The 15,195-nt window shown below is 42.5% G+C and overlaps 1 protein-coding gene and 1 long non-coding RNA gene across 3 annotated transcripts in view; both read right to left on the bottom strand.

Moving 5' to 3' along the window:
* The window catches only part of MSRA (methionine sulfoxide reductase A), a 232,445-nt gene extending 217,561 nt beyond the window's left edge, over window positions 1-14,884 (bottom strand). The window contains exon 1 of one of the 2 annotated variants that reach the window (XM_039697619.1): window positions 14,090-14,884. In XM_039697619.1, coding sequence (XP_039553553.1) covers window positions 14,090-14,231 — 142 coding nt within the window. In that variant the 5' untranslated portion in view covers window positions 14,232-14,884. The remainder of the gene's footprint in view (window positions 1-14,089) is intronic. The other variant, XM_039697620.1, reaches the window with a different exon arrangement.
* On the bottom strand, window positions 8,900-13,893 carry LOC120496821. Its single transcript, XR_005626360.1, has 3 exons — window positions 11,749-13,893; window positions 10,034-10,268; window positions 8,900-9,913 (listed from the first exon to the last, which is right to left on the bottom strand). It is a non-coding gene; the product is annotated as an uncharacterized LOC120496821 (long non-coding RNA).
* Window positions 14,885-15,195: the final 311 nt, after the last annotated feature.

Raw genomic sequence — 15,195 nt, 5'->3', positions numbered from 1 at the left:
AAGGTGTGTTTTACTGCAGCTCTCCTAATTCCCTCTTTTCTCTTACTTTTCTCTTAAGGACTCCAACTGCACCACCCCACTGGGATTGCTCCCAGCTCCCTCTGTGACACCTTCCAAGATGCATCCTCCAGTCCAAGGTGTTCATATCTCTCAATGGAACCCACTTCTCCTCCTTCAAATAAAGAAGTTTCCATCCTAATGAACTGAGCGTTCAGTAACTTCCAGACACAAAGAAAACATAAAACTTTCTCCACACCTTGTTTTGGGCCTTTTCTTCATGTTTTCACCATGTTCCCCACTCAGCTTCTCCAATTTGCTCTTCTTGTTGTTGTCTCCCACAGTTCTGAAGTCAGCCCTTTCCTTTCCTTTCCTTTCCTTTCCTTTCCTTTCCTACTGGACCTGACACCAGGTTCTGTATTAGTGACTCCATAAAGTTCTTTTCCATCCTCACAAATTTCTCCTGTGCACTCTCCTCTCTCCAGCTGTCCTACTGATGTTTCTTTTATGTCATTCTCTTCCAATGCACAAAATATGCAAAGAGTCAAATTCTTCATCACTCCAAGTATTTTCCTGTCCATCTCCAGTCCCAATCTGACCACCTTTGATGTTTACCATTACAGACCACATGAAGCTCTGTCCTTCAACACCATCTATATTCCCATGTTCAGAGAAAAATCCCCAAATTTATCCTTTTGTAATATCTTAGCTATCACTGGTCCTTCTTTGAAGAATTAGATAAAAAATAATATTGATCTGTGCCTTGGTCATCACTCATTTCAATTTTTTTTTTCCATCTTGGACTTGATGATCTTAGAGCTCTTTTCCAACCTTAATGATTCTGTGATCTTTTATGCATTTTTACCTTCATGCCCCTGGAATTTGTTCATTTAAAATTCTCCCAGTGAAAGCCTCCTGATGTCATCATATTCCCTTTTATCCATGTATTTTTATATCTCTCTCAAATGCCTCTGTGTCTCCCCAGTGTGGTACACCTGGACACCTGTCCCTGAGCACCTGTGAAGTGAGAATGATTTCCCTTCTTCCAAGTGGAAAACTTCAGAATAGAAGAAGTAACTCATTCATTTAAGCTGTTCTATTTGGAATACAACCCCAAAAAATACTTTCAAATGTCAGGTATAGCTTTTATTTCCCTTTCTCTCTTCCTTGCTGGACACCTCAGTGTCATGGACCAATGAAAGCTGTGTAATGCTTCATCCTGACCACCTGGTATCAGGTCAGTCTGGGTGTGACAGGCCCCAAAATGTTTTATTTTTAAAATAAACACATTGGAATATCTGATATATCAGGGCTAACTCTATCAGTCTTTCTGCTATCACACTCCTGTTATCATTTGTGGGCATTTCCATTAGAGATAAGTGAAGCCAATGCCTCTGAGGATAAGCCAGAGGTTTTTAGGAGTCTAATTTTGGAGCCAGATGCTTTGCTGATTTATTATTGAAGGGTGAAAGTGCATCATGTGACAGGAAAAAGGCTCCTTTTACCTGGGCTGTTCATACAGAGATGATGGCAAAGAATTTCCTATTGACTCTCCACTTTTCTGGGGTTTATTATTAAACAGCCAAACTCTGGGGAAGCTCTAAGAACATGTGAGTGAGTGACTGTAGCTGTTACATAGAGACCAATAAAATGAGAAGGAATACTGAGAGAAGGAAAAAAAAAGAAGGAATATTGCAGCCACCCAGAAGAGGCAAGGGAAGACAGTGAGAGCTGAAGTCAACATTTCAAGAATTAATGAAATAAAATTTAAAAAAATACAAGACCACAAGAATGAAGGTTTATAAATGCAGGAAAATATGGAATATGAAGGACTAGATCTGCAAGGGCCTCGGGTCCTGCAGATTCCCAAGATGAGTCAATACAGTGACCACCTTTGGCAGCTTGTTTTGCACAGTTTTGCATGTCCCAAATTAATTCTGGTCCAGGATGGGCTGTCTCCTCTTGGCAGCTGCCCCCCTACCAGCTGCACTTACCATTTATCATTTTGACAACATCATGTATGCCTGACTGTGGTCTTTCCTGTGCCATGGAAAACATTAGCCCCAGGAATGGAGAGTTCCAGCTGAATCCAGGTGAAAATCAAAGCAGCGGAGGGTTTAGGGCTGGCACTGCCACACTGTGGGGTGGAGCCCTCCAGCTTTGCAAGGCAACTAAATGAAAAGACCAAACTCTATGGGAAGCTGTCAACAACTTCCTAAAATCACTGTGGGATTATCCTTCAATGCTCATCATGTGCTGGCATTCTGCCCCAATTTGAAATTCCAAATCCATGGGTCAATCTCCACTAAATGTGCTCTTCTTCAGTTTCTTTAAAACCAGATGGTTTCCAGATATAGCAAACAGAATTTGCATTCCTAGGTTAAAATATTTTCCCATTCTCTCCATCCAGTACCAGCCAGAACACTTCCAATACAAAGTGTAACATGGGTTTTTAAATACCATTGGTACCATTGTTTGTTATCTTCTTTTAGTTCTCAGGAGAAAAACAGTTACAGGTAGGGCTGCGTGGCATTTAAAAAGTGATTACAGTGTGCAACATGAAAAATAAATGCACAGAACTTGAGGCAGAAACAGTTATTCTTAATAAAATCCACTTACAGTTAGTTTGGCTGGAGTGAAAATAGACTTCTGGTTAGAAATTCTCAAATATCTTCAATTATTATGAAAATGAAGGCTCTAAAAAAATCAAATAACTAAGAGAATTCACCTAAAATTTGGTCCAGTTAGGCTCTCATAATTCCAGGTATGAGGAATAAGAACATATTCTTTGTTTTGCAGTAATAAAGGGATTTATTGTAAAATTCAGGCACAAAGTGCTTTGTGTTCAATAACTGAATTTTCACTAATTAAATATTTTAAATGGTTCTACAGAGATCAGTATCTCAAAATTCCTCATCTTCACCCAGCCATCAGCCCAGAGGGGGCTGGGTTTTCCTCATTTTCCATTTCCATTATATTTAATACTTTCACAACAGGAGTAGCTGGGAACTTCTGCGCACAGGTATCCAAACGGATAAAATACACATTTGGTGATTTTTTTGCCTGTCACTCAAAAAGTTTGCTGTTAGTTATTGTAAACTAAATCAAACACTGAGTAGGGTGTGTGAATGTTTAACACGAAGATGACTCCTTAAACAAGGACTTAAGGAGAAATCAGTTAATGTAAAAGGGTGAGTGTGGGAGTCTGCAATTCCACACCACCATGGATAGAGAGACACTCAAATCCTGCTGATGGCTCCTCCACATCCCATCCTCTGGCCTCGTGTCACCAGCCCAGGCACAGCCAACAACATCCAAAATACGATGTTGTGTCCCACTGTCAACTGGGAATAGTACCAAATCCAGGAATTTTATTATATTTGGTTTATTATATTTGCAGGGAATGCCCTGACGAAGGCATGAATGATGAATCTGACTCCATATTCTCAGAAGGCTAATTTATTACTTTATAATACCATATTATATTAAAGAATACTATACTAAAGTAAACAGAAAGGATACTTACTGAATGCTAAAAAGATAATAATGAAAACTTGTGACTCTTTCCAGAGTCTTGACACAGCTTGACCATAATTGGCCAATGAGTCAAAACAACTCACAGCAGAATCCAATGAAACAATCACCTGTGGGTAAGCAATCTCCAAACACATTCCACACATGAGCACAACACAGGAAAGCAAATCAGATAAGAATTGTTTCCCTTTTCTCTGAGGCCTCTCAGCTTCCCAGAAGAAAAATCCTGGGTGAAGGAATTTTTTCAGAGAATGTGAATGCCACACTGGTTGACCAGGGAAAGGCCAGACCCAGGATCTCTCCAAGGATTTAATGGATGATCTGAATCATCTCCATGTCCCCATCCAGGGGCATATTCACAGTCACAGAAACAATCTGCAATTCCCACACTGGAATGCAGCGTTAGGCTGCATCCAGCTTTTCCTGCGTGGGATGGGATCCTCCTCCAGTAAATGACAGCATCTTTCAGGTCAAAAAAAAAAAAGCAATTTGATGGCTAACAATGGCACAAGGGACCAGGTTACATCAAACAGCAAGAAGTGTAGACAACTGGTAAGAGAACAAATGCATTAAAGCCACTCAACGGGGAGATACGAGGTGTGAGGTCCTACCCCAAATCCCATCAAAACTCAGGTTTTAAACAGGAACTGTGTTCAGCTGCCAACAACATGAGAAGACCTTTCAGAAGCAGAACTTCAGAACTGAATGTGGCAAACAGATGGGCTGTTGGTCCTGCTCCTTCATTGCAGAGGATGCAGCTGGACTCCAGAGCAGTTATACTCCTTTATGACAGGATTTATGAAAAATGCTAACAAAGTGGATGGTTAGAACATCCCAAAATTGTTTTTAAAAAGGGATATTTTCTAAGTTTTGATTTTCTGAAATTAATATCTTATGAACCAACTGTAAAGTTATCTCTAGGTCATCTTGTATTTTTCTTCTTTGTATAAAGATGTATTAGAACATATTAGGACATTCTGCTTAAGAATCCACCCTCTACACTTGGTTTGCCTACTCATTTCTTTCCTTTCCTGTTCCCTTTCTGAGTGGTAACTTGGAAAATTGTCACTCAAGGTCCTACTGAAATGAAGCATTATTATTCTGTGAGAAGCTTATTTTATTAGAAGTTGTCCGAGTGCAATCTCTTCAAGATGAGATTTTATCTCTGCTGCTCCCCAGGACAAGCTCACTACGTGCAGAAGAAGGTTTGCATATCCTTGTTTAGGGTAAGAAGAAGAATCCTTAAGGAAGAACATAAACAAAAGGAAGAAGCAATATAAATAGTCCACACAGACCCTGTATATTGTAATGTTATCTCTGGTGCAGTTATTTTGGTTCTGATGACCTTAGATGAAATCTTTTTGCAGTTTGCTGAATCAGCCATTGATTCCCTGACTTGGAATTTTGCCATTTTTTAGAATGTAAACTCAACATTTGGGAGGAGCAAATTCTTGCAAACATTTTTTCTTCAAGAGGAGCAGATCAGCTGCCAATCTACTGATCCCAATCTCAGTGATCTCCTGAAGTCCCTTCCAGCCTGGATCGTCCTGTGATCCCATTCTGCCATACACAGGTACCAGTCCCTGCCAGTCCCACCAAGGGCTGTCTGGGGTCATCCCTCTCCTCCCTCAGCCTGCTAAGTCATCAATGCCAGACTCCCTCGAATCCTGCTCCCACTTTAGGGAGCTCTGGGATGAAATTTTCAGGAGTTTAATGTTTGATTAACTAAAAAGTACATTTCCCAGCCTGTAAACACTGATGGGCAATGTCAGAAACACGAAGACACTTCCACTGTCTGTCCCTTGCACATTTCTCACTCCTCACTGGCTTCCTAAAAGTTTTGAGCCAGAGGCTCAGGCACCAAATCTCTACTCCCAAAGTCCTCAAGCCTAAACAAACACCCTCAAGATGAGGGATTTCTGTCTCACATTGAGGACACTAAAAAAATTTGTTTCCACTGGAGTTCTGCCTCTCAGCCATTCCTGAAATGTGGGCATTCCTTAAAGCATCTCTGGAGGCTCCTAGAAAGTCAAATGCCAGAGCAATCAAGCCCAAACTCCAGTAAAAATACAGGTATCATCCACCTGGCCACATTTCTCAAGAGAAAATAAGATCTTATCTTCAAAATAAAGACCCAAACAATCTCCACTAATCCAAATTTTGCATTATATGCAGCAGGAATTAACTACAAGCAATACATACAAAACTGTAATAACCATCCCTGGATTGTGATGGGTTTTATTGCACAGGTTTTTATCTGATTTGTACTAAGGGCTTATTTATGTGCATTATTTTAATTGTACTGGAAATTTAAATGCAAGTTTCATACGTATCATAAAAATTTGCAACAAAATAAGTGCAATAATCAAATGTATCCATATCACAGAAATTCCATACATAATAATTAAAAGATAAGCATGGAAGAATAAAGCAATGCCTATCACACAATAAATTATAAGCCAAATAATTCAATGATTGCAAAGTAAAAATAAATTCAATAAAAAGTACATAAACCTGAAGTTAAGGCAATGTACACCACTGTAATTTGAAGGTATAAATTTGACAGGAAGACATTAATTAAACCAGAGAAGCTTTTAAAGCTGAAAAAATTCAAAAGGAAGTACTGTACATCAAAGAAACAGAGAAGGATTAAAACACAATTAATACCTGAAATATTCAAGCTACCTTAAATCTGCCTTAAGGGCTATTCTGCACTTATCTTATCTCAAATCAATTAATGTGAGGAGTTTTATTATTTACTCCTTGTGTGTTCTAAGGAACTAAAGATGCTGCACCTTTGCAGTTCCATGTGTAAACAACTTCACTCTCATTTGGATAATCCTACTTTGGAAATTCCTTCCTTCATTATTAGCAATATCGTATACAACCATAAACAAGGAAAATTAAAGAAAATAAAGGAAAAATTTTTAATTGTGTGAACTGGTATTTGGTGTAGAGAGTTAAATTAAAATATAGCTTTTGATCCTGGGCAATAAATAAAAAAATAAAGGCTTTATACTGAATAGCAGCTACATGGACAGGTCATTAATATAAAGCCAGGGCTCTGTCTTTGGCTGGTTATCACACAGGCACCTCCATGTGAGCTGGCCACTGGACCCTGCACTGTGGAAGAAAACAGCATTTTGGGCATTATTTCCCTGATTTAAACACTAATTCCTGATTTAAACGTCTTTTGATGAACCAAACACACCAGTGCCTGTTGTACCTGTGACAGCCAAACTCTGGTATTGCTGCAGCACCACCCAGCCCCTTCCAGTGCTCTGTCCCACCCTGTTCCTGCTGCAATGGAAAGTTTGCCCCACACTCTCCTGCCTGCTGTGGAAAGAGAAGCAGTGGGAAACCTAATTCCATGTCTGTAGCTGGGATATGCATTCATTTAATTATGGAGGAACATGTGGGATCCAGGGCACAATATTACCTAAATGTGTAGTGCAGTGTCATTCCTGCACTAAAGATAAATGGGCACAATCAGCCAAAGCAGCCAAATGTATCTCAGGAGTCAAACAAAATCAGATGAAATATTCTCTAGTCAGGAAAAACAACCAGAGTAAATATAACCTTGTGTTTATACTTTTAGTTGAGGTTTAACACCTCGAATCTGACAAATTCAGACATTCACATCCATTTTCAAAACAGCAGCAAAGAGAAACTCCTGAACTCAGTGTACCACAACTACCTTCACCCAGGAATAATTAACCCCTCATATGACACAACTCTGAATGATCCCTCAGAGCAGCACCCACACACAGCCCTCTAGGTAAAGATCCTCTGGATCCCTTTTCCATTTCAGAGAGGGAAATTACAGCACCAGCACGAGAAGCCTCAGCAAGCCTCATTTGGATGCACGAGGCTGCCAGTTGGGTGAAGTTTCTCCCCGTTTAGGCGCTGCTGTCTCCCAGCAACCCGGGCTGTTGCCAGGAGAAGCCCCGGGAGCGCTTCCTCCGCACCCCCCGGCTGTGAGCCGCATGCTAAGCAGAGCTCCAGGAACTCCAGGGACTCCAACAACAGACTTTTTTTTTTTTTTCCACTTTTTGTTGTGTATTTTGAGGGGTTTAGTGATGAATGATGTCACCCTTTCTCCTGGGATGTAGTGAGAGGTGATAAGTAAGCGCAGGGTGATTCCATCGAGGTTATTCCACCTCAAAAGCAGCATTTGGCAGCTGGATGTGCAGCTCTGTAAATATATTTCCTGTATGCTTTCCATCTCTCCAGCATCCTCTGTGCCTGTTAACTTCCTCTGGGTTGTTGTTTTCCAGCTGCCAAGAGCAAAAAAGCACATGCAAAACAACAGCAAAAAAATTTCTTTATATTGACTTAAATCTTTGCTGCATCTTCCAAAATGTAAACTGCAAGTGGGGGGCTAAAAGCAATTCCTGTTTTTCCAAAAAGAGCACCATATTTACAGCTGTACAGTTGGCTTGAAAATTAGGTGTTTAGTGTGTGAATATAATTACCTGACAAAGCACACAAAAAAAAAATAGAGAACTTAAAAAAAGCCATGATAGGCAGGATTTCCAAGGAAATTCATCCTGGATGCACCTGTAATGAAGTTGTAACCACAAATTTGAGAAGTCTTTTCAGATAATAAACAATCACTGGGGTGAGGTGCTTCTCTGCTGTGAATTCTGCTTTCAATCTTGGCATACACAACAAAATTATAATGAAATTTAATAATTTATGGAAATTGATGGCTTGAGTGTGTTCTAGAATAAAGAAATAAGTAAGTAACTCTTCTGAGTTAGAAAGGTGAATTGCAATTTGCAAAGTGCTAAACCACATAAGACATTGTTACTCAACACACTCCACTGAACTGCAATGGAAGTCAAGTCTTGCAGTTTTTGGCCCATATTTCAGACAAGTTCAATAAAAATGGACAACTAATTAATACATTATGTAGAATTGTACCACATTCATAAAGTGGTGGAAATTTTGAAAAAAATTAATTTCCTCCTAAACCTTAAGATGAACTTTGAGGTTTTGTCCTGAGGTACGATCTCAGGAATCTTTATTTTAGATCTAAAATACAGCGATACTGAACTCATGTCTGAAAAAATTTTTTATTTGCTCATTATTACAATTTTTTTAATCAGTAAAGGAAATAAACATGACTATTTTTTTCATTGTATTCCTTATTTTGAGGACATAGTTTAATGGTGAGTTGAAGTACCAAGCAAACCACAAGCCACTGGTCTGACCACAATAATTTCTGTTCAGTGTCTTAAGAATGGTAAAAAAAGACAAATAGGGAGAGCATGTGGATCCTCTGTCAAATGACATTTTTAATCAATGTTTTCTTTAAAGACTGTGATCTGATTCAAGCAAGAATTAATTCATGGCAATGCTGTGCTTTTTTTTTTTTTTTTTACACAGAAGGTCAGACTAAAATTCACCATGACCTCCTTCACATTTGTAATTACTGCTCTATTAATCTTTAGCTATAAAGCTAAGAGGCCTAATGGGTTTAAACAATCCTAAAGCTCTCTACCCATGAGCTGAACTTTCTCTGCCTCAAAAAAGTCAAGTCACTCCAGATGTGTAAGATATTCTCTGACATTACTTATTGGGAATGGCAGGAAAAACATCCTTTTAATTTATTGCACATTGCTACCTCAGGATATCTAGCAGGAAAAAACCCTCTCTTTGTGTGTGTGTAATATATATGTATATGTTACTCAGTGTCTACATTCTTAGGCTCCTTGACTACTGCTCCTACCACTGTCATAAAATAAAATAGTTCATTAAATAGCATAAGCAATAAATCCTCACATACTCAGAAAACACAGCCATGTTTCAGCAGCAATCAAACTAAAATTAAGTCTGAAAAGTAGAGTTATACTAGAAAGATAGAAGCAGTAAATAATGTGTGTTTTTATTATAAAGAACAACATCTTATTGCACCATTATACAAGGATGTTAAGTAATTTTAAAAAATGAATGCAGATGCTCTGTTGCAAGGAAAGAAAGCTGCACAACAAAGTCTAATTCCCAGATTATGAAATTTGTACAAGAGCTGATAAACTCAACTTGCTTACTAAAAAAGTAAGTGATGTTTGCTGATGTCTGTGCTCCTTCCAGCGTTTATCCAGGTCTAACTACATGATTTTCTTGGATCCTTAGTGTGCACCAACATCTCTGGAACTTCAACCTCCCTCCAGATGAACTCTGGGAAGAGCCTGGTGCTCCTCCACAGGGATCTCAGCAGTGGCAGCAGCAGCCTCACTTTTGGCAGCTCTGCTGTGGCAGATGGAGTTGCTGCAGCACAAGGAAGGAGCTCCAAGGATGTTTTATCCCATCAGGATGAGAGCAGGAAATCAATGGGATCTCCAAGAGACAAGGAGCTGAATGTTCTGCAGCTCTTCACCTAGGAAAGCAAAAGGCTGCTAGCACCACTGAAGGTGAAGAGGATGGACACTGCAGGTCCAGAAAGCTCTGGCAGAACTTTCCCTCGAGTGTCTGCACCCTAAGGCAGAGCTTGGCTCACCTGGATGTCCAGGTGTGGTCACAGACCTCGGATGTGACAAGAATCAGAGACCTGGCACAGCACACACAGCTGGAGCAGGAGGTTATGCAGGATGTAGGAATAATCCTTCCTAGCACAGGAAAACTGGATGGGGAGCTGCACTCTACTGAAACACAACTCCTTGAGAGCACAGGGCTCCAGAGGGAAAGTCCTGTCAGCAGCCAGAAGACAGTGGAGACGGGGATCCAAAGGAAGGCTGAAAGGTACACAGAGGTAGCATTTTTCTACTTGTAGAGCTCTGGCTTACATAGGGAATTATCATGGAATCACACAATCTCCTGAGCTGGAAAGGACCCACAAGAATCACTGAGTCCAGAGCCTGACCCTGCCCAGGACACTCCAACAATCCCACCCTGTGCATTCCTGTGAGCATTGTCCAAATGCTCCTGGAGCTCTGGCAGCCTTGGGAATGTCACCATTCCCTGGGGAGCTGTTCCAGTGCCCGACACCCTCTGGGGGAAGAACCCTTCCCTGATATCCAGCTTAAACCTGACACAGCCCCAGCTGTTCCCTGGGCCTTGGTCACAGAGAGCAGAGATTGGAGCTGCAGCCCCTGAGAGGCAGAAGCCCCTGGGAGGCTGCCAGAGGGAGAAAAAGACTCTTCAAGGTGGTCTGAATTTGGAAAAAATAACTTTCTAAGAGAGTTAAGGAACAAAACATCACGCAGAAAAAGTGGGAACTTCATCAGAAACAGAGTTGCTTAATGGATTAAAATACGAAGGTGGTCTGAATTTGGAAAAAATAACTTTCTAAGAGAGTTAAGGAACAAAACATCAGGCAGAAAAAGTGGGAACTTCATCAGAAGCACAGAGCTGCTTAATGGATTAAAATACAGTGACCAAAAACAAATAACAAAGGAGGCAAAGAAAAGCACTACCTCAGCATTTAGGCACAAAATCAGCGAGGCCAAAGCTGGAGTTCAGCCTCACTGGGGACAGGAATGGCAACAAGAAATGAATCCACAAAAAATACAGGAGTAAAAAGCATCAGAAGCACAGAGCTGCTTAATGGATTAAAATACAGTGACCAAAAACAAATAACAAAGGAGGCAAAGAAAAGCACTACCTCAGCATTTAGGCACAAAATCAGCGAGGCCAAAGCTGGAGTTCAGCCTCACTGGGGACAGGAATGGCAACAAGAAATGAATCCACAAAAATTACAGGAGTAAAAAGGTCAGAAAGAATCAAGGTGCACTGATGAATGCAGGAGACAGCCCAGAAGTGTGTGCAGAAAAGACTGAAGTACCCAAAACCTCTTTTGCACAAGTCTTCAGAAACAACAACTGCTCCAAAACCTCTCCAGGCTGGTACAGTCAGAAAGAAAATAACCAAACAACGTGAGGAAAAATGGGTTATGGTTACTTAAAGAAGCTAAATGTGTTTAAATCCAAGGAGCCCTATGAGTTTTTCCAGAGCTGAGAGGCCAAGTTTGCTGGTGAGGCCATCAGAACACCGTGATGGATCAGAAATAATGAAAAACCACAGTGATTTGGGACCTCTGATGATGAAAACTGGGCTACAGTAACAACTGCTGCTAAGAAAGGGAAAAACAGAACTGAGGGGGTACAGGATGCTCAGCTTCAGTTCAGTCTCAGAAGATATCATGGAGAATGCCCTCTTGGAAATTATTTCCAATCAGGGAACAAGAAAGTAATCAGGAACAACCAACACATTTACCAAAGGCTTGTCCAGCTGAGCTGCCCTTTCAGGCTGAAATGATGACTCTGCAGAGCAGTGGCTGTAGCACATGTTGACTTCAGCAGGGTTCTGACACCCCCTCTCCCAGCATTGGCTGTGGAAGCTGACAAAGTCCTGGCTGGAGGAACAGCCTGCACATCAAAAATGGCAAGGAGCAGCAGCCTCCACAGGCAGGGATCGATACCTCCATGTCTGGTGGGCAGCAGGTGACCCCAGGGGCTGCTGCTGGGGCCAGAATCACTCGATAGCTGAAAGAGCAAAGTGAGTGATGTGACAGAAAACACGCTCAGCAGATCTGAGGGCAGCGTTAAACACACAGCCAGAGCAGACACAGCAAACAGCAGAGGAGACCTGGAACAATTCCAGGTCTACACCAACAGAAACCTCAGGGAGGTCAACAGCAAGAGCAGGATGATCTCAGAGCTGCTGGGAAGGAGCTGTGGTTCTGCTGGATGCCAGGTTAAATGTGCTCACAGTGCACATTTCCACAGAGAAAGCAAACTCTGGACAGCAGAGAAAAGAAAAATCCCTCCACTCTGTGCTGTACTGGTAAGAATTCACCTGGAACACCAGGTCCAGTTCTGGTTCCTGACCCACAAACATTATTAACATGGCAAGGGTCTGCAAGGTCAATCAGCCTTGAGTTGATCATCAGCCTAAATTTTAATTGCCATTCTTTTCTGAGCAATTTACATTTTAATATGTAATACCACATTTATCCACAGAAAAACACTTTAAAAAATTGCATTTGCTCTTATCAGGATGCTTTTTCTACAGCAGCCCAAAATTATTCTACCTGTGCAGTTACTCAGCATAAAATGAGCTTGGAGTGTCTTCTGCTTTCTCAACAAACAACCTCAAGCTGCCACTTTAATCCAGGCAATGTGCAACTGTTAGTGCCATCTCTGGCACTCCTGTATTTGCACAAACCCCACCTCTGCACCCCTCCTTTGAGTCCATTTTCTCTACATCAGAAATTACATTCTTCCTGCTACCTTTTATTTCACCACTACCTTCAGCTTTTTACTAAGTATCTATAACATGCATGATTTTATTATCCTCTTGACCACTGGGCTTATGCCATCATCCATTTATAATTCTTCCACCAGCACTTATGCACTTAAGGTGGTTAAGTATTTATTTTAAGCCCTAAGTTCTCATACTTTCTTAGGGTCCATAGGAGCCTGCAGCAAAGATACGTGTAAATAACACCTTGTTCAATAAATACCTCATATGTGAGCTATCCAGTACCTGTGTTAGAGCACCTCAGTGCCACTAAAACTCCTCCTGAACAGCACTGAGAGTCATCTCGGAACACCTTCAGTTCCTAGGAGGACTGGAAAGTAAATTCATTCATTCTGGGCTGCTAGTTTGCTTACCTGACAGCACACAGCGACTCAAAGGAGAAAAATAATAGGAGAAATTATTAAGAACTTAAAAGCACTTTGCAAACAGAATCACAAAATTATTTGGGTTGGAAGGGACCTTAAAGCTCATCTCATTTCATCCCCTGCTATGAACAGGGACACTTTGCACTGTCCCAGGTTGTTCCAAGCTCTGTCCAGCCTGGCCCTGGACACTTCCAGGGATCCAGGGGCAGCCACAGCTTCTCTGGAAAACCTGTGCAGGGCCTCACCACCCTCACAGAGAAAGATGTCTTCCTAAAACACCCACGGAACATACGCAGTGTGTCATGGTTTTATTTTTAAGTATTATTATTTAACGAAAACAGTGAGGGCTAACGAAATCTGCTCAAAACCCTGCTGCCACGTTCAGTAAAAAATAAAAAGAGAAAATTCATATATAGCAAAGAGAAATTATAGAAAATAATCACAGGATGGTTTGGGTGGAAAAGAATCTTAAACCTCATTTCGTTCCACTCCCCTGCCATGGGCAGGGACACTTCCACTCTCCCAAGCCCCGTCCAACCTGGCCTTGGACACTTCCAGTGACGGGGCAGCCACAGCTTCTCTGGGCCACCAAGAGCCGAGCTGCTCCAACAACCCGTCCACCCCTATTCTTACGGCACACAAGAAACACCGCTGCACGAGCGAACCTCAACACAAACCCCTTCCCAAGGCACATTTACCGCCCTGTCCCCGTCGCCCCCTCACGGGACGCGCCCCCCGCCGCCGCCATGTTCCTCCCACAGCCCCGTCCCGCCCCTCAGCGCGCAGGCGCCGCGTCGGCCCCGCCCCGCCGCCAGGGCACCGCGCATGCGCAAAGCGGCGCGCGGGGAAGGGGCGCGCGGCTGAGGCGGCAGCGAGCGGGAGCGGGGGACGAGGGGAAGGAGAGGAAGGGGAGCGGAGTTCGCGCTTACCTGGCACCGCCATGCGCTGGGTCCTGCCGGGCAGCGCTTCGCCCGCCTGCGGAAGGCGGGAGGCCCAGTCGCCCATGCCGAAGGCAGAGCCGTGGAGGGTGCGGAGGAAGAGCAGGAGGTGGAGGCGGTGGCGCGGCAACATCGCCCGCTGAGGGGATGAGGGAGCCCCGCGGAGGGAGGGGCGGGGAGCGCGCCCCCTGCCGGGCGGCACGGCAAGGCGGCTCGCCTCCCTCACGGGAGCGCCCCAGGTGCCCTCAGTGACTCTTCAACCCGAAATGTCCCTCAGTGACTCTTTAACCCGAAATGTCCCTTTCCATGGGCTCTGCCCGCTGGGCCGCGTTCCTAGGAAGCGCCTCTGTGGAACGCTGCTTGTTCTCAAGTCTGCTCGCCGCGTTGTTCCCAAAGTTTTGGGAGCCCTCATGGAGTCGACGTTGCCTCCACCTCTTGTCCTCGTCCGTGTGACATTCACCCTCTGACCTGTCCATGTTCCCGGTTTTAGAGGTTGTTTTGCAGACACATTTAAGAAAACGCCACGCATTCCTTTCATGCAGTAATGTGTTTTATTTGTACAATTACCAGAGTGGTTTGGGTTGGAAGAGGCATTTATTTTGTTCTAACCCCCAATAATATGTATATATTTAATTGTTTTTCATGGTTTTTCTGGCTGTTAATTTTGACAGCAGTCTCCTGTGTTGTGCTTAGCCAATGTACTGTACCATCCCAATTTTGCAGTGTTTTTTCACTGACTATATTTCAGAAAACATAAATCTCCCGGGAGAATTTTCTGCACCTATGTTTGCAATAAAAACACATAAAAAGTGATCAGAGTGTGAGTGCCTGTGGAAAATACCCTTTGTGGTTTTAGGGGTAATACAGCCCAAATTCATAAAATCCTAGAATGATTTGGGTTGAAAGGGACCTTAAAGTTTATTTCATTCCACCCCTGTGCCATGGACAGGGACACCTCACTGAACTATAGAAGAAACAGGATTGCAAAATTTTGCAATTTTGCAATTGATTGCAAAATTTATCTGGGTGGGGTTTGAAAAAAATGAATTGTTGGCTGAATGGAGAGAAGATTAAAAAGAAACCAACTAGTGCCTAGT

This window comes from Passer montanus, unplaced genomic scaffold (assembly GCF_014805655.1).
Source record: "Passer montanus isolate IOZ18808 unplaced genomic scaffold, ASM1480565v1 scaffold119, whole genome shotgun sequence".
Classification (NCBI taxonomy): Eukaryota; Metazoa; Chordata; class Aves; order Passeriformes; family Passeridae; genus Passer; species Passer montanus.
Note: the sequence above shows the minus strand (reverse complement) of the source record. Positions and strands in the feature narration are given on the sequence as shown.